Source organism: Chinchilla lanigera, unplaced genomic scaffold, assembly GCF_000276665.1.
Source record: "Chinchilla lanigera isolate Chin_1 unplaced genomic scaffold, ChiLan1.0 scaffold00053, whole genome shotgun sequence".
In the NCBI taxonomy this organism is placed as follows: domain Eukaryota; kingdom Metazoa; phylum Chordata; class Mammalia; order Rodentia; family Chinchillidae; genus Chinchilla; species Chinchilla lanigera.
The window spans coordinates 5053597-5074066 of record NW_004955454.1 but is presented as its reverse complement, the minus strand read 5'-3'; the positions used below and the strand labels follow the sequence as shown (position 1 = coordinate 5074066).

Below are 20470 nucleotides of genomic sequence, written 5' to 3'. Positions count from 1 at the left end.
GCCCCAGCTCCTCCCTTCCATACACCTTTCCTTCCACTCCTTCCAGAACGAACAAATAGGCCCAAACCAACAAAAAAGGGACAGCTAATGACATTCCCAATAGACACTGATCGAGCATCTCCCCGCATCAGAGGCTATGCATGCATTACCCGCTGTGCTCCTCACAGCTGTACTGTGATGACTGGTCCTGTTATGGTTGAGCCCAGTTTTCAGAGATGAGAATGGAGGCTCAGAGAGGTCAGGAATCTGCCCAAGCTAGCCAGCCAACAGCTGACCAGGCTGTCCAAGTCCGATCTTTTAACCACTAGACTAGCTGCTTCCCAGGGCTCTGGAATGCGGATCTAAAGCACGGGGCTGTGTCTGCTTGACTCCCCGGGAAGGCCGCTGAGCACAGCTATGGATCTCCTTCAAGCGGTCCAACAGAGAGCTGAGTCTGAACCAGCCTTTGAGGGAAGCTCCTCTTACCCACACTACTTCCTTCTTGCCTGCCTTTTTGCTCATCTCCTCCTCCCATGTCTTGGGTGAGGCCAGCTGGAGGCTGAGGAATGGAAGGTCCATTCTGGGAAGTTGGCAGCCGAAGTCAGAGGTAGCCAAACAAGCTTCAGCTTGTGCCTTTGACACCAAAGCCCCCAGCAACTGTGCGGACAGGCAGATCATGCGGGCCCTCCCCTGTCTGTTTGTAACAAGGCTGTGTGGGGATCACAAGCTGCCAGCACACTGGAGTCTCCAGCATGGCACCTGCCTAGAGCCATGGCCACTGGCTGCTTTCCCAGCAACCCTCTGGCCTGTGCTAATTCCCTCCCGGAGACCCAGGGCGGAGGAGAGAGAGTGGACAGGCCAGAGCCGGGGCTGCTGCTCACCTTGCACTTCTGTGAGCCAGTGGGGCTGGTTGTAATGCTCTGAGGCGATGGTGAGCGTGTTGAGGAACACCAGGAAGATCACAAGCCAGTAGAAGACATTGGACTTGACTGCAGCGCGGCACTTTCTCCTGCAGAACCGATTCCACCTGCGCCAGTAGCGGCTGCGAAGAGGCCGGGGGAGAAGGATGGGGTTGGTTCTGCCAGTGTAGAACACACCCCAGGACTTCTTTTCACCCTGAAATGATCTGGTCTAGCTAGAGCAGCTCAGCCTCGTGGTGAGGAGACCAGATTTCCATTAAGCTAATTGGGGTCTCTCACACCTTTAGTTGTGTGGCCTTAGGTACGTCCCTGAATATTTCTAAGTCTGTTCTCTCATCTGTGAAATAGGAACAAGCCAACTTTATGGGGCTGTTGTGGGCACTGGTAAAATGCCACATAATGCATCTGGTATAATGTTGAAGGTGCCGGATGCACAGACCTATTTTCATTTTCTAAAAGTGGCATTGTTAGAGATCATACTGTCTCAAAGGTGATTAGAAATGGCGGCGGTGGAGGTGGTGATAGCACCTGCAGTGATCATCAGTAAGGAAACTGATATGGCCGGTGCTGTCTTTATCACCTCTCACAACTTGCCCACAGTTGTTTAAATCCCTCTGCACTGTGGGTGTGATTCTGACTTTGTAGAAAAGGAAACGCAAAGGGCTGTAGGGATGAGAGTCCTGACCAGCTTCACAGAGTGGCAGAGCCACTGTGGTTTCTCCACAGCTCATCTCTGGCCTCAGCATGCAGTTTAAGGGGCTGGCCCAGAGCAGAGGCTCTCTGCTTCTACGGGGTCAGAGACTCTTCCCAGAATCTGGTGAATGTTTAGATCCTGTTGTTAGAACATGCTCATGCTCACATACTGACATAGATGTCATGAACGACATGGCTCCTTGAAGCTCACTCTTGGTCCATGACTTGCTCCACAGTCTCTTGGTTAGGGAGCTTTTTTAGTGATTCACTGACATAGCTATGGACAGAATTACTTGGGGAAGGTTTACAAACCATCAACTGTACCCCCACCCTTTTCCCAGCATCTAAACTCTAGAGCAATTAAATCTGATTTTCTGGGGGCTTTTTAAATACTCCAAAAATACCATCGACAGTTTTATAAGTTCCTCAGCTGATTCTAATGTGTAACTGTGCTTGAGAACCATTCAGCTGCATGATGCCAAAGAAACATTCTCCTTTTACGATTCTACAGTAGAAGGGTTCCCAGCTGGTCCCTAATTTCATCCTCTTCACTCAGAGAAAACAGGGAACTTCATTGGTAACTGCCCACACCACATGAAGGAGAGAAAGAAGAGGATGAGGAGAGACTGCAGAGATTCATGCTGAGGACTTAGAGAGGGGGACTGACAGGATCAGATTTGCCTTCAGGGAACCAACCATACCAGACCCAACAGACCGTCAAGTTCTAGATCAGAGATGGCACAAGGAAGCCTCTTCCGGTTGGAGGGTTGGAGGTGATAAAGGTAAGAGCTTTATTAATAGAAAAGAAGATGCTGAGTTGACAGCAGTTTTGAAGGCAGAATCCACAGGACTTTGAGGAGACTGGGGTGCAAAGTGGGAACAGAAGGTATAAAAGGGGCACCAGCAAGTCTGGCTGTGGTATCTGGAAGAGGGATGCCCTTCAGCAGTGGCACACTTAGGAATGGTGCTCTGTACGGGGAGTTAGGGAGGGTGGGGAGCTCAAATCCACTGGATGTGGGTTTGGTGTGTTTCTCAGGCACACGTGTAGATGGACCCACATGCAGGTGGAGATAGCAACCTGCCTGGGCAGTAACAAAGGCAGGAGTATTGAGGAACAATCTTGGAGCGACAGTGTGTTTTTCTATATGACAACCTCCTTCTCCCTCCCTCCATCCTGCCCTAGACACACAACCCTCTAAACAAGTGCCCTTAGAGGAGGATTTTCAAACTCTACACTGCAGCCCATTAGGGGGCATAAAAGCTGTGCAGGAGATCGTGACTGGCACTGCACAGAGAAAGAGGAAGGAAAACATCACAGCGTCTATCATATTTCAGGGGAAAAATTTTTGATACCAGGGGTTTAACCTAGGCCTTCCAATTTAGCTACATCCCTAGCACTTTTTATTTGATTTATTTTAATTTTGAGACAAGGTCTTACTAAATTGCTAAGTTGCCCAGAAATTAGTGGCCCTAACATGCGATGCTTTTGCCTTAGTCTCATGGTGGGCTGGGATTACAGGTGTGGTGTCATCATGCCCAGCTTCATCAGGACATTTTTAAAAAATTAGGAGTAAATGAAAATATTCAAAACTTTCAAGTGTGTGTGTGTGTGTGCATGTTGCATTGAATCAGGCTGTGAACACTGGTTTTCCACTTTAGGAAATGCAACTCAACCAAAGTCTTAGACTGTAAATCTGAGTCCAGAGCACAGATCTGTCTCTGATCTTCTGGTCATTTCCTCTGTGGGTTTGTTCTGGTGGAGCACCACGCCCCACTCATGTGAAAGGCTGTTCTGCGGGGGGCATGTTCATTAGCAGTGCCCTGGGGCACACAGCGCCACCTGCAAGTGGGCTCACAGCCAGCTGTGTGTGTCACATGCTCTGCCCTCTAGCCTTGGCCCTCTGCTTTCAGAGGGAAACTTCTCCAAATGTCACAAGCTCCAGGACGTGAGGGACAACTCACATTCTGAGGTTCCAGGGACGGAGACCTCTGCTCTACTAGTGCCCGTGGGAACGGTTGGCATCATCCACTCCTCTAACTGGGTCATTTTTCTACTGACTGCAGAAAATCCTGCTAGCAAGCCTTTGATAAAATTGATTATGAGATCAGTAGAGTGATGAGTATGTGAAGGAGGGTCTTCTTTCCTCAGAACTGCAGGGAAAATTTAGGGCCTTAGAGCAGGTAGGGAAGGAAGGAATAATCTAGGTCATGCTCTGGTCTGACCTTACCTCACTAGGGGCTTAGATGTCATCTCCAGTAAGTGCCTAGTGTTTACTGGGGACCCTTATGTGCTGTTTCAGTAAATTCACTACCCTGAGAATACCACCATGGGGCCAGAAAATCAGTCTCCAAATGCACTTCAGGACACTTGTAATCTGTCACTCACCCCCCTGGATATGAGGGGGGAAGGAGAAGGGCGCCAGGAGGGACCAGGAAATGATACATGAGTGCCAGGTGGCCTTAGTGAGGGGTGACTTCTGCAGTTTGCTAGATGTTGATCTTGAGCACTTCTGTCTTGCTGGGGTACAGCTCTGCTACTTCCTGTGATTGCGATTATTAGTATTGTAGAGAAATGTGGTAAGACAACTCTTCTCCTGAAAAGTGAATTTTCAGGACACGTTCATATCAGACCTTAAATAACTCATGTTGTAGTTGCAAAGAGTGTATTTTAAATGTATATAATCTCATGTTACAGTAATCACTGATAATTTCTTCAGAACCTAAAGCAAGGTTGCTTTTTTCTACAGTAAGCAAGAACTCAACCAAGTCCCTCTTTCCCCAGGTTTGGGGTAGCAGATGTCGGGTGCTCTGAGGTCAGGTCTGTCACATGGGTCTGGCACTGCTCTGCCCCAGGCCTGTTCAATCACGCTGCTCCTGCGTGGAGCCATGGGAGAATCACGTGGATCTAGGCTGGGGTAGGGGTGGGGGTAATTACTATCCAGAGAAAGTATTTAAAGATAATTATACACCTCCCACTCTTCAAAATATAGCTTTGCTTGACAACTGGTTTCCTGGCAACACTTCCTACTATATAATAAATGCAATGGTTTATTAGAATGTGTAAATTTATTTGTGTGTTTACATATGCATGGAGGATATAGACATTAAATGATAAAACAGGGAGGAGAAATTTGCCTGCTACTCATGTTCCCCTTGCATTAACTGGAAGTCATTTACTGTAGAGCTAGAACCTTCTGTATGTAGACACAGGAGAGAAGGATGGACAGGAATTCATCCAGTCTTCTCCTCCAGGCGTCTGTCATTGCTCCGTTCGTTTGCCCTGGCTCACCTTGGCTTCTCCCAGCACAGGCCTTGCTCTCGCCTTTCCAGCTATGTGGACTGCCTCCCTGATGCCCAGGGCCTCCAACCTCCTGTGTGGTTGTCCAGGTCTCACCCATCCCTTAAGGCTCCACTTGAGTCCCAGCTTCTTTATGATGGCTTTCCCAGCCTGGACACCTCTGTAGCGCTTGTCTGCATTACTTCTCTTTGTTGTACAGTTAAGGCATACCTATTAAATACCTATTGTGGACTAGGTCCTAGGTACTCCATTGTGGATGCAATATATACAGTCCTTGTCTCCACGAAGCCCATACAGGTACAGAGCAGAAAATGAGGAGTCACAACAGCACATGCTACTCATATGCATCCTCTGCAAATGGGTCATGGAGCACAGCCCGCATATTTCAGCCAGTCCCGGGGGGAGTCAGCGGGTTCTTCCAGGGGAGATGGCTTGCCATTTCCCAATACTTTATTTTTATAGTTCCTGCCTCTCAGTGAGATCAGAAGATCCATGAGGGGAAGGGACTGTGTCTTATGCTTTGTTACAGATCTATATTACTTAGTACAGTCCATCTTACACAGAAGGACTTGCCTGACAGCTCACATGAGCTGAGAGACAGGCTGCACAGATCTACCAACTTCTTGTAAAGACAAGGCTTAAGATCCTGGGGCCTCCTGTAATCCTGGCAGGGTGGAGTGGGGAGAGGTCAGTACTCCTAAAAGGGTTTGCTTGGCAGAGTATTGCTGACAGGTGTCTGGTATGGACATAATGGTCATGCCAGGCTCACTCCCGTGGCTGGAATAAGTTTCTACCTTTTCCTTAACAGAATGAGGAATGAATAATAGAGACAATCACTAAATTTAATTCTTTTGTCAATAAAGAAATGGCATATGAGAGACTGGTGCAAATTTGGGTTTGTGCCTTGTTGCCTGTGGCAGGGTAGAACTACAAGGAATGTCAGAGATGCATTTTATTGAGGCTGGGACGCACGGCCCTCCAATTTTCAAACACCACGAATTTCATTTCAGGACTGCACAGCTGAGGTCCAGAAACTCCAACAGCTGCCCAATTAGTCTCCTTGGGTTGCAAAAGGCCGAGCAATTTGTTTCATGTTTGCATCCTACTCTGATTAGTGAGCCCTAAATTGTGTGAATTTACTCTACCTCATTCGTTTAAGTGGAAACCTGGATTACCAAGGAAATACCCTACGATGGCCTTAATATTACACATCTGTTAACTTACCAACATTTCCCTAAAAGCGCTGTTCCAATAACCTTTTAAATACACTGTGGCTTTTACCACTTGTATCAGTCTTGCACATAGAATAGAGCAGTTTGAAGCTCAAACTTTAGTATTTGCCATTGTCAATTTGTTTCACCTGAGGAGACAATTTGATATTCTTGGATAATTTCTGGTGTCCTCTTCAATCAATTGCTAGCTCCGATATCCCATACCCAGACATCATTAGTGGGCTGTGGAATCTAGGTTAGGTGGCTGCTGTTTGACACCTGCTCAGAACTTCTAGGGTCACACTGTCTGGGCCAGCAGCCAGTAGCAAATGCGGTTATTGTGTCCTTGACATGTGGTAAAGCCATGTGAAGAAATGGGACAAGTATAATGTTTACCCTGGATTTCAAAGGCTTAGTGAAGGGGTGAGGGGGAGGTAAGCTTATGTACTAAAATTATATTAATTACAGGTTGAAATAATACCACTTTAGAAAAAGGGCATTAAGATGAAGTTCTTCTGTTTCTTTGTACTTTTTGACATGGGTACCTCAAAAATTTTAAAGGCACACGTGTGGCTGGCCTTGGTCAACATCATTTCTCTAGTGCCATCCATCCTGTGCCCACAATATGGTGAGTGATACGGCACAGGGTTTAGGATGCCTGGGCAGACCCTGGTCATAGGATGGCAGAGGGATCAGCAGCAGGCACCGCCTGTGAGTTCTAATGTGGTCATACGTGACCCTTGGGCTCCTCAGGTGAGGATGGGCTTAACGATGACACCAACCTACCAGCGGTAAGTTTTTGGCAACACAGAGTCTGCTCTCTGCCTCTCCCTTGCATTGTGAGTCATGGTTGCAGGGTGAGAAACCCTTCTCAGAGAAGAGGGATCAAGGCAGTGGCTAGTTGGTGTCTTTCTTTTTCAAAAGCGCAAGTTATTCCACGGATTACTGGATTAAAAACAAACATGTTCCCAGAGTGTCCTGGGTACTCTCTAACTTGAGAGTGCGTCGAAGAATACACATTTCCCTTTCCTCCTTCAAATCACACCCATTCATTCATTCCCTCATGAGTCATTTGCTTACACATAATGAGAATGAAATTTTGGGAATATTTTCAACTATATTTTGATATCCTCTTATGTGAAAGCTTTGGAACTGTTGAAAGCATAATATACTTTCTCAGGTTGGCTGTCAAAGTAGATATTTTGTCTGAATATGTGTGTGTGTGTGAGAGAGAGAGACAGAGAGAGAGAGAGAGATGCATGCATTATTTTTATGGTTTTAGAGCTAGTTCTCTATCACATAAAAGAGCCAAGTCTGGAAGGTCTGCCCTTAGATTTTTATATAACGAAGATGGTTTGAGAAACAGAAAGAGGAGGATGCCCAAATTTTCTAGTCCCAGTGGAAGATGGAAGAAAGAAGGTGTCAGAATTAGAGCAGAGAGTCAGACACTCAGACACCAGTGTTCTCATTTAATTTTTAGCCCCAGAGCACCAAGCCCCAGGAGGTTAGAGGGGCATATTTTAAGAACACCTAAAAGTCACGAGGAGGCCCAGGGACACGGGGCAAGTGGGTAGGCTCTGCAGACTGAAAAAATTCTAACCTTTGTTTGACAGCTCTATCTGACTGGTGCAGAGAGTTCTGGGACACAGGGAGGTGGAGGAGCTGCTGTGCTCCCTTGGCTCCACTTAGCTCGCTTCTGGAGGGTGAGGGACTTGGAGTGTCCACACACTCAGATGATGTGTGCAGGTGCTTAAAGTCAGTGGACCAACAGTGCTTGGGGTCAAAGAATAGAGGTGGAAACTTCAAGACTGGAGGAAATGGGAATGCAGCGGGTCTCCTGTGGTGGATCCCAAGCCAGACGGACCTGCTGCACCTCTGTAGGTACCAGATCCAAATACTCAGAGTAGCCTGTACAACACAGTAGGTAGAGCCAAGTGGACACAGAGGATCCCAGGGCCAGTCCTCACCATCCCTGTTTCTGGGATTTTGTTGCCTTTCACATCCCTGCATCCAGATCCACTCCAGAGGGGAGTCAGGGAAAAAGAAGTCTGAATAACTATACATGTGGCTTCAAGGAACTATTTATAATAAATCACTGGGCTAGGACATCTACTCAATTTAGTATTACTTATACTCTGTGACAGAGTAGGTGAGGTAAGAGAAATAAGATCAGGTGGTGAAAAATAAACAATATTTTTGGCACAGGTAAGATTTGTGGGAGTCAGTTTGTATCCCCATTCCCCAGTAGCCATCTATGCATCCATTCATCACACAAGCAGGGACAGCCAACAACTGGGCAGGCACTGAAGTAGGTTAGAAATAACAGCTCGGAGACACTCAGACAGAGGCTTGCATGGGGAAAGGGCCTCTGAGCCCATAGTCAGAGTGTAACAGGGCCAGTGTTGTCACGGAGCAAGGGCACAGCTCTGGGAATGGGGGAAGGTGAGTCAGTGTCTCTTGGGAGAAGAGAGGGTGCCAGAGATATAGTAACATTGAGGTTCTTGACAAAACTCTGATGAAGACATGGATGGTGATTTAGGCAGAGGAGATCTTCATGTAAGGGTCTCAATGTGGAAGAGGAACTTTTGGGTGACCGTAAGGAGCTGCATGTATTGGAAACGGATGTTTCTGCAGGGGATACAGGTGACAAAGCTAAAGGGCAGCTCATGGTTGAAGACCGTGATCCTCTGAGAGGCTATGATGTTATCTCAGAGCACCAGAACAGGGTCAGAACCCTACGTGTTTCCCATTACCCTTGAAGTTCTTATCTCACCATGTTCTACAGACATGAAGTAGGTCAAGACAGGAGCAAGTGCCTACATGTTTATTTTAACTGGACTTCACCTTATAAGGCAGAGAGACACATTCGGTCCCAACCTCCCAGAGACAGCACTGTCAAAAAGGCAGACAGCCCAAGGGAATTAAAAAAATCTCAACCCTTGAATTATTTGCCTTATCTGATGCATAAGCATCCTATTAATAGCCACACAAAAGAAAGCATTTATCCTCATAGAAAAATGCCCATTACTTATCCCTAGCATGGTGGGGGTTGTGTTGGCTCATTCAAAATGGTAGCTGGAGACTGAGCCGGTAGGCAGAAGGAAAGAAGAGCAATACGTTTTTCACTCACCTGAACTTTGATTTGGAGATCCGGTGGCTGAAAGAGAAAAAGAAAACATTACCAGAGGACCTACACTTTCTTCCAGGAAAAGGACATTCAACAATCTCAGAGGAGTTTGAGGTCCCCCAGCCCCAGTGATATATGTATATTGAAAAGATCTGAAAGGTGAATTCGAAAGTTGGAGAGAAAGAACGCTACTGTATTTGAAGTCGAGGATGAGAGCCGGCCCAGCAGACATCTACAAATCTAGTCTCTTCCAACTATAGGTGATCCCTGCTGGAAAGGGAGAACGCTGTGTTCTCAGTGATCAGGGCCTGGCCAGCAAGCTCCATGAGGAAGTAATGTTGGGAAGAGTGAAGCCATAGAGGTAGGGAAGGCCTTCCCTGCAGGACGGAGGACCCCACCAAGATAGCACAGCACTTTGGTAGGTGTGGACCTCACCGCTGTTTGCCAGGAGCCTCGCTGGACTGGGTTATGAGTCAAAGACAAAACCAACCAGCTGGCAATGGAAAGACCGCTTCACCCTCTCCCAGGAGCTTCAAGAGACAGCCACAGGTTCTGAGGAGAAACCTGGAAGGCTGACGGTCATGCACAGCCCTGAGGATCTGGGGGCCTAGGGGGCTTTAGGTGTTCAGGTGACAGTGCCTTGAAGGTCATCCCAGGGCAGGGTGCTCTACTGGAAAGTGGAAGGCCCTGAGACTACCTAGTTTATACAGAGTCTGGGGAAACTGGGATGAGACTGGGAGAAGCAGGGAAGAGAGAGTAAGTGAGAAGCAGGGATGAAGAAGAGAGAGAGGGGTAGGGAAGAATAAGCACTTGAGATAAAAATCTGAAGGCCTGTGTCAGGCTGGCTTCGGTGCAAGAGAAGGAGCACCCAAAGGTGAGACTGCAGGGAGAGAGAGGGTGCTCAGAGGGATGAGCAGAGAGACTGAATGCAAGTGGCAGACGATGAGACAGCAGGAAGAGATCAGGAGAGACGGGCAGATAGCAGGAGAGGGGACTGCTGCAAGCTTGGGTCATCCCAGCCCAGCACAAAAGTGAGCTGCCTTATGTAGCAGGAGAACACCAACCCCTCTCGTTATTTTTTATTTAAAAAAATTAAGCCAGAAGATGTGACAGGTGGCAAAGCCATCGTGCATAAGATAATTATATCTCTGGGGCACTGAGAATGAGATCCAAGTGCCTTTACTGCCATGAACCACTAGCTAATAACCTTTTCCCCGCCCCAACTGCTGCCGGCTCCTGTGGAAGGGTTTAATCACATGTTAACGAGGGAGGGAGGGGCCGGGAACCAGGGGCAGCATTTTTATTTAGAGCCGCAGTTTAATGGGGGAAACAAATGTTCTCCAGCCGCTAACTGCGTGGTGGGAACCCAGGGTACTCTCTTTTCCAGCATAGCTACGCCGAGCTGGGGACCTCCAGCATCTTCCCCAGGTTTGCTTCGGGGTAGCTGCCTCTCCTTGCTGTTAATTATAAACCAAAGGAGGTGACCATGGCCTCCAGCCTTAAGACTTGGTCTCCGAGCCTGGCCCGGCACCCGGCTTTCTTTCAGAAATGTCTCACTGTCTTCTCTGGCGTGTGCTTCAAGGCAGGCCATGTGTCCCTGTAAGTCTGCCCCACACTACAAATCTAGTCTCTTCCAACTATAGATGATCCCTGCTGGAAAGAGAGGGATCCAATGAAGTCACAAGGAAAAGTGGGTTCATAAAAACTCCCAGATCACCTGAGTGTTCCTGTCTCCCAAGGAAGCACCCCTGGGACATGGCTTGGGGAGGATCAGGGCTGGGGCTGACTGAAATAAGGCGCTAGGTCACACCCAGGGACTGACTGTGGGTTCCTTACTGGCATCCTTGTCTACCCTAAGCAGGAGGGAGCAGACAAAAGGACTTCTTTCTGAGTTCTGATGTACAGGCCTGGACTCCATATTTGAAGACTTTTTTCTTGTTGCTCTTCGCAGGGGACTGGGAGCATAATTTTTGGTTCTGTGGGTTCAAAACATTCATCTCTTCTTTCAGATTGGCGCATTCTATAAGCAATCAGCAGAAACGCCAGTGCCCATTACACACCTGGCCTTGAGGAGGCCGGGAGCTGCTCGCAGGGCCTTGTGTGGAGGTGAAGAAACTATAGGCTGCGGGAGCTGGGCTTAGAATGCCGAAACTGGAATGCCTGGATATGCCGTACTGCCTGTGTACGGGCGCAGTACACAAGGCCTTTAGGAAGGCCCTGAGACTACCTACGCTCCCACTTCACGCAAACAGAGGAACCCCTGCCGGCAGCCATGGGCACAGTGCTGGACAGCTGCTTCCACTGAAGGAAGGATCCAGGAGCCGGGGGCACCCTGCAATCAGGGCTGTTTAGCCTGTGGAGAATGCTGCCTCCTACTGAGTTTTAAAACCTCCAAATCCGCCAGGCCTGGTGGTGCACGCCTGTCATCCCAGCACTCGGGAGGCTGAGGCAGGAGGATCGTTGTGAGTTCAAGACCAGCCCAGCTACAAAATGAGCTCAAGGCTCACCTGAATTGCATAGCGAGACCCTGTCTCAAAGAGACCAAAAACAAAACAAAAACAAACCTCCAAATTGCCAAGAGTCCTCAGAACAGCACAGGCCTTCAGGGTCTCCAAGCCCCAATGCAACACGCGCAATTTGCTCAGAAAACTTCTGGGTTTCCTCCTCATTACCATTCTTGTGAGGTGCGCTTTTCACCTCAGCTTGTAAATGGACTCATGAAAGCAAGTAACTAACATGAGGCCCTCAGAACCCTCCTAGGAGACAGAACTGCCGTCCATTTGCCGCGGGGGAATGCTCTGCCTGAGCCAGGACAAACCTGCAAGGCCATGACTGTTTTTCCCGTCTGAGATTTGAAATTATAGATGAACCTAATACTCTTTATTTTTGCTTACTCAGTTTGCATTGTTGTTATTTGTCAAATACTTGAACGTCTTGGGAACTATTTATATTTTCAGCCTTTCCTTCAAAAAATGAGTACCACCTGTTTATGACCTGCTGTGTGAAATAGTATGTCCTTAGACTGTCCCCCGTTTGCCATCACCATAAGTCATGCAGTCATCATCCCCGGGGACAGCCCTTGACTCAGCCTCCTCAGCTCCCCACCTTCGCCAGCACCATGGTTGCCATCACTGGAAGGGTGCAGAGTGCTGCTTCCATTGTTGTATGCTTAGCTTGGTCGATCTACATCTCTACCTGAGCTTCCTGCCCCTTGTCTCTCCTGCTGTTTCATGGAATTCAGCCTCTGTCCCCACTGGGTCCTCTCAATCCCTGTCTCTCTCTCTCTCTTTTCTTTTTTTGTCTTTTTGAGACAAGGTCTCACTATGCAGTTCAGGCTGGCTTGAGCTCACTCTGTAGCCCAGGCTGGCCTCTAACTCACAATGATTCTCCTGCCTCAGCTTTCTGAGTGCTGGGATTACAGGCATGCACCAGTATGCTCGGTTCTCCTCACTCTCTTTCAAGGCTCCCAAGCTAATTCCACACTTGACTTCTAGTGCTCAGCCTGACGTAGGTCGTGTCCATGTGGCCCTCAATACACGATGGACTCCTGTACACCTCTGGCTGGGCCTTTGTGGCCAAACCCATACCACGGCTCAGCCTTCTGTCTGCTCTTAGCGCTCCTGGGGCCCAGAGTCTGCCAAACAGCTACGTGGGCTTGTTCTGTGAGGCCGCTCCACACTCACAGTGTCAGTCTGCACCGCAGCTCCAGCGCTGCCCAGCGATTTCTTAGTGACTCCTTGGTGACACACCGGCTTTGAACCTTCTGCTTCTGTGAACCTAGCTGTATACTCTGTGATAGGATGATGGACAGCTGTCTTCATCAGCACCTGCTTCAGACTCCACACTCTCCACAGACTGCAGCTCTGAGGACTAAAAGGGAACCTTAGGGCCATGGGGGCCTCTAGTGTGCAATTTCCCAGCTGTAGAATGCTTTTATGTGATGGTTTATGTGGTGCAATTCTCAGGGAGGCCCAATATGTGAGAGATGAAAGTTGTCTCCTTCTGGAGCAGCCCCTCCGATGTTCTGCTCCCTGGCTCCGCTGAAGCCAAGAGTGGGTCAAGTCTGTCTCTTACAGAGGGAGGAGCTGAGCCCAGAGAGGTCTTTTGTCTAAGGTGCAGGGCTGGCTGGTGGCCGATGGGGACTGGACCCGGGATTCCGGCGCCAGGTCTCTTTTCCAACTCTCGGGGGCAGAGGCATGTCCTCCTTCCCGGGCAAGCTCAGAGTCTCCACCCGTGTCTTTGAGGTCAGCCAGCACTCATTTCACCTCCAGCTTCTTCCTTCCTTCCTTCTGGCTTCTTGGCCTTGAAGACGCCCCAGTGGCGAAGGAGCCAACCTTTCACTGGCCATTGCTGTCCCGTCTTCCCCTGGCCCTGCTTCTTCAGTGGGGTCTCTGCGCTGGGACATTTCCACCCCTCCTCACTGAGACCATGCCCCCAGTCAGCGCACCCTCACATCTGCAAGGCAGAGCTCCAGACGCGCGGGCAATCAACCCGCTCTTTCCCTCTCCTCATCCTAACCCTGGCCTGAGGACCATCGCCTCGCACCATGCAGCCACGATGCCTGCTTCACTCACACACCTCATTCCCATCTTTGCTACATCAAAGTGAGGCTTTAACTGTACAGAAGTCACTGGGCGTGGCGCTGCATGCTTGTAACCTCAGCTACTCGGGAGGCTGAGGCAGGAGGATCATGAATTCCAGGCAAGCCTGGGCCACTTAGCAAGACCTTGTCTCAAAATAAAAACCAGAAAGGGTTGGGGATATAGCTTAGTGTGAAGGTCTTGGTGTCCAGGACCACAGAGGGGAAGAAGTCCCACAAAGAATATAAAACTAACCCAATCAACCTCCCCACCCAGCTCCCCAGGCTTAAAACCCTTCAGGGACGTTCACACTCATGTGACAAAGACCCAACGCAGTAAGAGGCTTACTGGGCCCCGCCCTGTCCCTTCCGTCACACCCGCTCGCTCTCCTCACACATACCCTGGCCGTGGGAACACGCCAGTGCCTCTGACTGCAACACCTCTCCCGATGTAGTCTCCCATTTATTTAGTGCCCCTTCTGTACTGCTGCACTGCCAGCCCCCACAGCGGAGTGAGTTTTCCCTGCGGCTCTGGGTCACCGTCACCCGCACAAGCGAGGCATGCTGTCACAGAAGCTTCCTCCCGGGCTCCCAGGTCGTGCGGCCCAATCTGACACAGCATCGTCTGTCCCGCTCGCTTCCGGTTCTTCTGGGCGTGTTCCCCAGGCTTCGCCGCTGGGCTCCTCGGCGCACAAGCCTTGCCCTACATTCTCGCGGTCAGTTTCCCCAGGATGGGGACGGCCCGTGTGTGTCTCCCTGATCCCCGCGCCGCCGGCCGCTGGATGTCTGCCGCAGTCCTGCCGGTTTGCTTCAGCCTCGTGATCATGTTCTCTTCAGACTTCGATGGCTCCTTCCTCTGCACCAGCTCCTGGGCCTACTGCTCCCTCCCCAGCAAAGCATCACATTGCGGTTCTGGTCTCTGCCTTTCCGTGCCCTGAACACAGCCCTTCTTCCCACCTCCCATAAGCCTTCTCCTTCACTGTGTTATACGAAAGCTTAACTCAAAGCCTCACAAAATGCTGGTCTCTCACTGTCTCCTCAACCCCCTGCTGTTTCTCCCACAAGGGACACCGGAAGTCTTCTCCCACCATTGCCTGGGGTCGGGTGAGGAGCCAGGGAGGTAGGGAAGGACCATACTTTATTAAGCGCATATTGTAACTCCGGCGCTGTCATTGGGTCTTTTATACGAGCGGAGCAGACGTGCCAGTGCGGATATGCGTAGGAATGACTTCAACCCTCTCCGCAGAGCTCTGAGAGCCTGCAGACACATCCTTGAGGAAGTGACAGATAGAACAGACACTGCCAGCTCCCCTCCATCGGGGGGATAACGATGTTTTCTTTCCAACAGAGATTCACACGCTCTTGAAATGTACTGTCAAGTGGCTTCTCCGTGCCAGCTCCCAGTCCCTCCTGTTCTGCAGCTTGGGTCATACCCAAAAGCCAGGGCTGCAGTGTCTTCTTGCCAGCTCTACTCCTGTTGCCCAGATAGCAGAAAGGCCTAGAACTTGTTGACTTGAAGCCTCCCCGTGTGCCCTTGCCCGGTGTTGCTCTCTGGGGTGCACTTCCAGAAACTCAAGTGCTTGTTTTGTACGATTCCATAAGAGAAGAGGGGAAGGGCTTGCACTGCTGCTTAGAAATGTAATTAGCATCATATTTTAACAACATTGCGACAATAATTGCTTCCCGACAATACTGAGAAATCTGCAGCTCAGACTCCCCAGTGCCTGCGTCAGAGTGAGTGATACCCAGGTCCGGAGTGCCCTGAAAACAGGCCATGAGCTGGGCCGCTTCCCAGCCATGCTTCCGCTTCCCCTCTTCTGCCCCGCAGGCCCCGGCTGCACTGCCACGCTCTGGTTTGCCTGCAGCTCCCTTACCAATCATCTAAGCCTGGGCTTTTTGGGGGAGGGACCATTGCAGCGTAGGTTAAGCATAAATGAAATTTCATTTGTTCAAGGTAGCTTCTCAGGCACCTGTTTCCCTCCATTAGCAGCACAACTACAAACTGTGCAGAAAGACCCACAAGTTTACCACCCAGCAGCACGGTTTCTTACCTGTTGCCTGCTTCCAGGATACATTTATCATAATAGGAAGAAGGACCCAAGGAGCCACTGGATCCAGTGAAGCTAACCTAACATTTCTTGTGAAAGAGGGCAGAAGGGCATGGGAAGAAACAGATTTTAGACCCCTCCCCACATACTCTGCATTTCTCTGCTGTAATGAAAAGAACCTGAGGTTCTACCCCCTCCAAAAGTATGAACCAAACCCTAGCTTCGATTTTAAAAGTCATCCCATGTCCAGAGTCGTGCTCTATCCCATGTCCTTCTTCCCCTCTGCACAGGTGGCATTTCTCTCTTGCTACTAGCTCTAACCTCTGCCCCTCCAGTGAGGGACCAACTCTCTCAGAAGAGGCAGCTTCCTTGCCTACACCCGAGAAAAGCCCCAGCACCTGCAGCCAGCTTCCTTCTACGCACTAGGAATAGCCCAGTGCCAGTGTTCGCCGTGCCTACTCACGCCAGCCTCGCCCCGCAGGTCTCTCCTTCGATGTCACCTCCGGCCACGTTCTCAGTGTTGACGGACTCGGTCTCACTCGTGGGCATGCTCACTGCAAGAAGCACAGGGGTGAGGGCAAGGTGTTGAGGGAGGTAGAGAAGGCAGGAGCGGGTTAGTGTGCCACACACACAGTCCTGGAGCTGAGAGCCGGTGGGGAGGGAAAAGCCTGAGTCTCCACTGCCCCATCTGTGGGGCCCAGGCCCTCGCACTATCCTGACCGAGCTCGACAGTTTCCCACCTACTGCTCGTCAAGGGGAAGTCTGACCTCCAGGGGCAATATTAGCTAGTGGGAATGTGGGAGGGATTCCTTTCTCTACTGAATTCCTTTCTCTACTGTCAACCTCATGGCCTCAGAAGGGCTGTGGGAGCTTCCACTTGCACCTTCTGTTCACCATGGAAAGAAAAGCTTTCATGCAAAGGCTTTATCTCCCTTATTTCTTTCCATACCACATCTAACAGGCTCCTTCCTGGGATTAGGGTTCAGTTTGTTTGCAGAAAGGGCTGCCTGTGTGCACCCTCAGATGGGCTAGAAGATTTCCCCTTTTCCTGCAGTGCATCCCGAGTCTCAGGTCAGTTACATGTGAGACCGTATCTGAGAAGGGAAGCTTGAAAAGAATAGACGTTACCAGAGTCACACGCTGGGACCCACTCCAGCACCGTGGACGTGAGGACTGGACATACCTTGATGTAGAATACACAAAATCCAGTTTCCATGTGGCCTGAGAAGAGCCTGCCAGGATTCCTCCCCCCACTCTAGCAACCTTGACACTGAGGTTGACATGGCACTTCTAAATCCATCAGAGGGAACTTGTCCAGTCAACAGCCTCTTGAGGCGGCTGTGAGCTGGATTTCTACACGTGAGTGAGTCTTCTAATTTAGAACCCAGCTTGGTGGTTAAGAAGAAACCACCTTTTATTATTTATTCTTCTAAATAAAAGCTTAACTCAAAGAATCCTTTGTCACCTTTTGTCATCCTTTTAATGCCCCAAGTTCCTTAGTTTTGCCCAGTGCTTGTTCTTTGGAGTGGCCTAGTTCAGCTCTCCTTCTGGAGGAGTCGAACGCCTCATCTTGAGGAAAATCACCAGCCCTTGGGAGCCACATGGCCTGCAGTTAGTGAAGGTGTGGCATTTGGTGACAAGTCCCCAGGGGGCTGCCACAGCCCAAGAAAAGATGCCTACTGGTTGTATAATGTTGAAGGACATGGGCTTTTGGATGAAGACAAGCCAGGTGGGTGAGGAGAGACTTATTTCAAGAGTATGGAGCATACAAAGAAGCAGTCCGGGCTTTACCACATATTTATCACGTGGGAGCGAACTCTCCAACTGAGACTGCTTTTTAATAAAGTTAGGTAAAAATAAATCCCATCACACAGATGTTTAGGGCTGGATGGGGCTTTATAAATTATCCCCTCACTTTACAGGAGAGGAAAGTAATGCCCAGAACAGGGCTGTGACGACCAAGGTCGCGTGGTACATTTGGGCAGGGCTGGAAACAGAGCACAGGTATTGTGCACCTTGCTCTGTGCTCATTTTGACTGCACCAGTGGTGGCAAACTCCCTACTCTGTACCCTAGAATGAGACAGTATCCCTAAAGCCAAATCTGACCCAGGAGATAGGGCTGGAGGGTCGCACATGGCCCAGTGGGGTTGCATTTATAGCACTTGCTAGCCCAAGGTCTGAGCGAGCTGGTGGGACAAGACCTTAGACATGGTTTTAGCACTGGGAGTGGGAAGCTGAGATCGCCAGGGTCCTTGTCCTATGCACGTGAAGGAAGAACTCACACAACTGAGAAGTCTTCAGTCTCTCACTCCACCTCTAACCATTTCTGAGCTCCTCTGACTTTCCAGACCTCATTATCCAAGGGCTGAGCTGCATGTAGAAAGCTAGCTGACTTCTTGACACTTGGCTCTTCTGTGCTAGTGGAGTGGTGGGATGGGGTGCTGTTAGTCTCAGAAACACAACAAAATTAAGAATGGGCAGACCCAGGCCTTAGGTGTAACTGCACCATCTTCTAAATCAAGGCACTGGCTATACTAGTGACAAGTTTGCTTTCACAGTGACCTTGACATTGGCTGGCACTATCCCTAGGAAGGAAAGAACAGCTGCTACTGACTGTTATATGTTCTGACTTTAGACAGAAAAAGGTGATGAGGCAGTGGCTTTGTGAGGGACAGGTTGCCATGCCCTCACAAAACACACAGGTACGCACAAATACATACACATATGTACATGTGCACACACACATACACTTATACGCAACTGCCATATCACAGGCTGTCAAGAGAAATACTCTCCCATCCAGACCAGTAAGTATCAACACACACTAACGCACACAGAGCACAGGGACATTACCATGGGTTTCTGTGGAGTGACTAAACCAAGCAAACTTCCCTTTCTTCTGATCCAGCAAGCCCACCGGAGCGCCTCCTTTCATAGACAAGATGGTCAGTGTCAAGGACCAGGAACAAGACATCAATAGAGCACATGCAGTCAGCCACGGGCAAAAGAAAGAAACAAGGAACTCAGCTTTCACATGAAACGTCCATTTTTGTCTCCAAAAATTAACAAAAGAACATAAAAAGCAATAAACCAAAATATATGAGCAAACATAACAAAATAGAACCAAAACCCCAAATCACATGAATTAACAACACAAAACAAATCATGGATCCCAAGTAAAACAAATGATAGACAGTAGTGGCTTTGGTCCACACTGGTACATCTACTTAGCGACTCTGAGGAGAGGGCTTCCTGGGAGGGGCTGTCACTCATCCCTGCTGCCTCCTGAGGGAGGTGCCATTTGCACAGATTCTACAGGGGTAGCTGCTAAGATCCAAGTGTGGTATTGGCATCTGCTCATACCCTCCACCCTCCAGCCAGGTGATGTGTCCTCTCCCTTACCTGGGGCCGTATTGCAAAACTCCACCCTGTGGAGGATGTCAGGGCTCCCTCCCTATTTACAACTGGATAGAGTCACTCACAAGAGGAAAAAGCAACCCACTGATCTACTGCTCCTCCATCCAGCTCTGTCGTTCAGTTCCATTCAGTAAAGACCCATCAGAAGCCTCAGTTCTGATCCCACCCAAAGCGTAACGTAGCGATTTGTTTTTCTTTTCACAAATGTTTATTATCCTCTGAGCAACGTGTATTCAATTTATAAATTCTCTGAATGCGTAGTTTATCTCACATTTTTTTCTTTTTATAGAGATAAACTCTTGGTACCTACTTTTAATCAATCTAAGTAGCCAGGGCAAAGGTTAAGCTGCCTGTCCCTGGGTCCTCTGATGAGGAAGTTTATAAATAAGAGAGAAGAATTCTCTGTGCTGCTGTTGGGTCCAAGCTGTAGCTGGAGACAAAGAAGGCAAAGGAGAGTGTAAAGACCCTAACCCTACAAGATGAAAGGGGATTCTGGGTGTGAATGGTCCTGGGGTTTTGGATGTCCAAAGCCTCAGTTAACTCCTCAGCATGAGTGTTCTCCCATTCTGTCATTGCATTTGCTAAGACTAGCATGGGTGGCCCGGGAGCACAGCGAACGGTGCTAGGATGAACAGGTGGTGGGTGTGGCATAACCACAGATCACTGTGAGGAGGAGCAGCGAATGCAGGTGGGAAACCAGCTACCAGTTTTGTCCTGCTGGAGAACAGGCAAGTGGCCCCATCCGCTCCAGGAAAGGGTGTGAAGGGGAAATCAGCCTGTGTGTCAGGGCTCTTTCATGTTCTGCTCCTGGGACTCAGGCTATGGCCAGTGAACTTGCTGGGATGTCGCTCCTCAGTGGGAATGCGGAAGAGTGGCACATATTTAGAAGGGGTCAGACTTATTTTTGATCTATATAAAGGACCATGTCTCAAACACATTCTCTGTCTCTCTTTCTCTTTTTTTTTTTTTTTTTTGGCACCAGGAATCGAACTCACAACCTCACGCTTGCCAGGCAAGCGCCGTGCCGCTGAGCTATATCCTCGGCCCAACACATTCATTTTTAAAATACAAAGTGTTAGATAAATAAAAACTTTACAATCCGTATGGTAGCATTAACAACAACATAAGACTTCTCAAAAATCCTACTTGAAAGTAGCACTGAGGGGCTGGGGATTTAGCTCAGCGGCAAAAGCGCCT

General features: G+C 49.3%; 1 protein-coding gene across 14 annotated transcripts in view; it reads right to left on the bottom strand.

The window, feature by feature from the left end:
• Positions 1-20470, bottom strand: part of Cacna1c (calcium channel, voltage-dependent, L type, alpha 1C subunit) — a 625400-nt gene that overhangs the window by 124980 nt on the left and 479950 nt on the right. For 10 of the 14 annotated variants that reach the window (XM_013520119.1, XM_013520118.1, XM_013520122.1 and 7 more), the window contains exons 10-13: positions 18710-18784; positions 16319-16409; positions 9232-9258; positions 861-1021 (exon numbers count right to left, since the gene is read on the bottom strand). In XM_013520119.1, the coding sequence (XP_013375573.1) occupies positions 861-1021; positions 9232-9258; positions 16319-16409; positions 18710-18784 (354 nt within the window). The remainder of the gene's footprint in view (positions 1-860; positions 1022-9231; positions 9259-16318; positions 16410-18709; positions 18785-20470) is intronic. The other 4 variants (XM_013520128.1, XM_013520127.1, XM_013520129.1 and 1 more) reach the window with 2 other exon arrangements.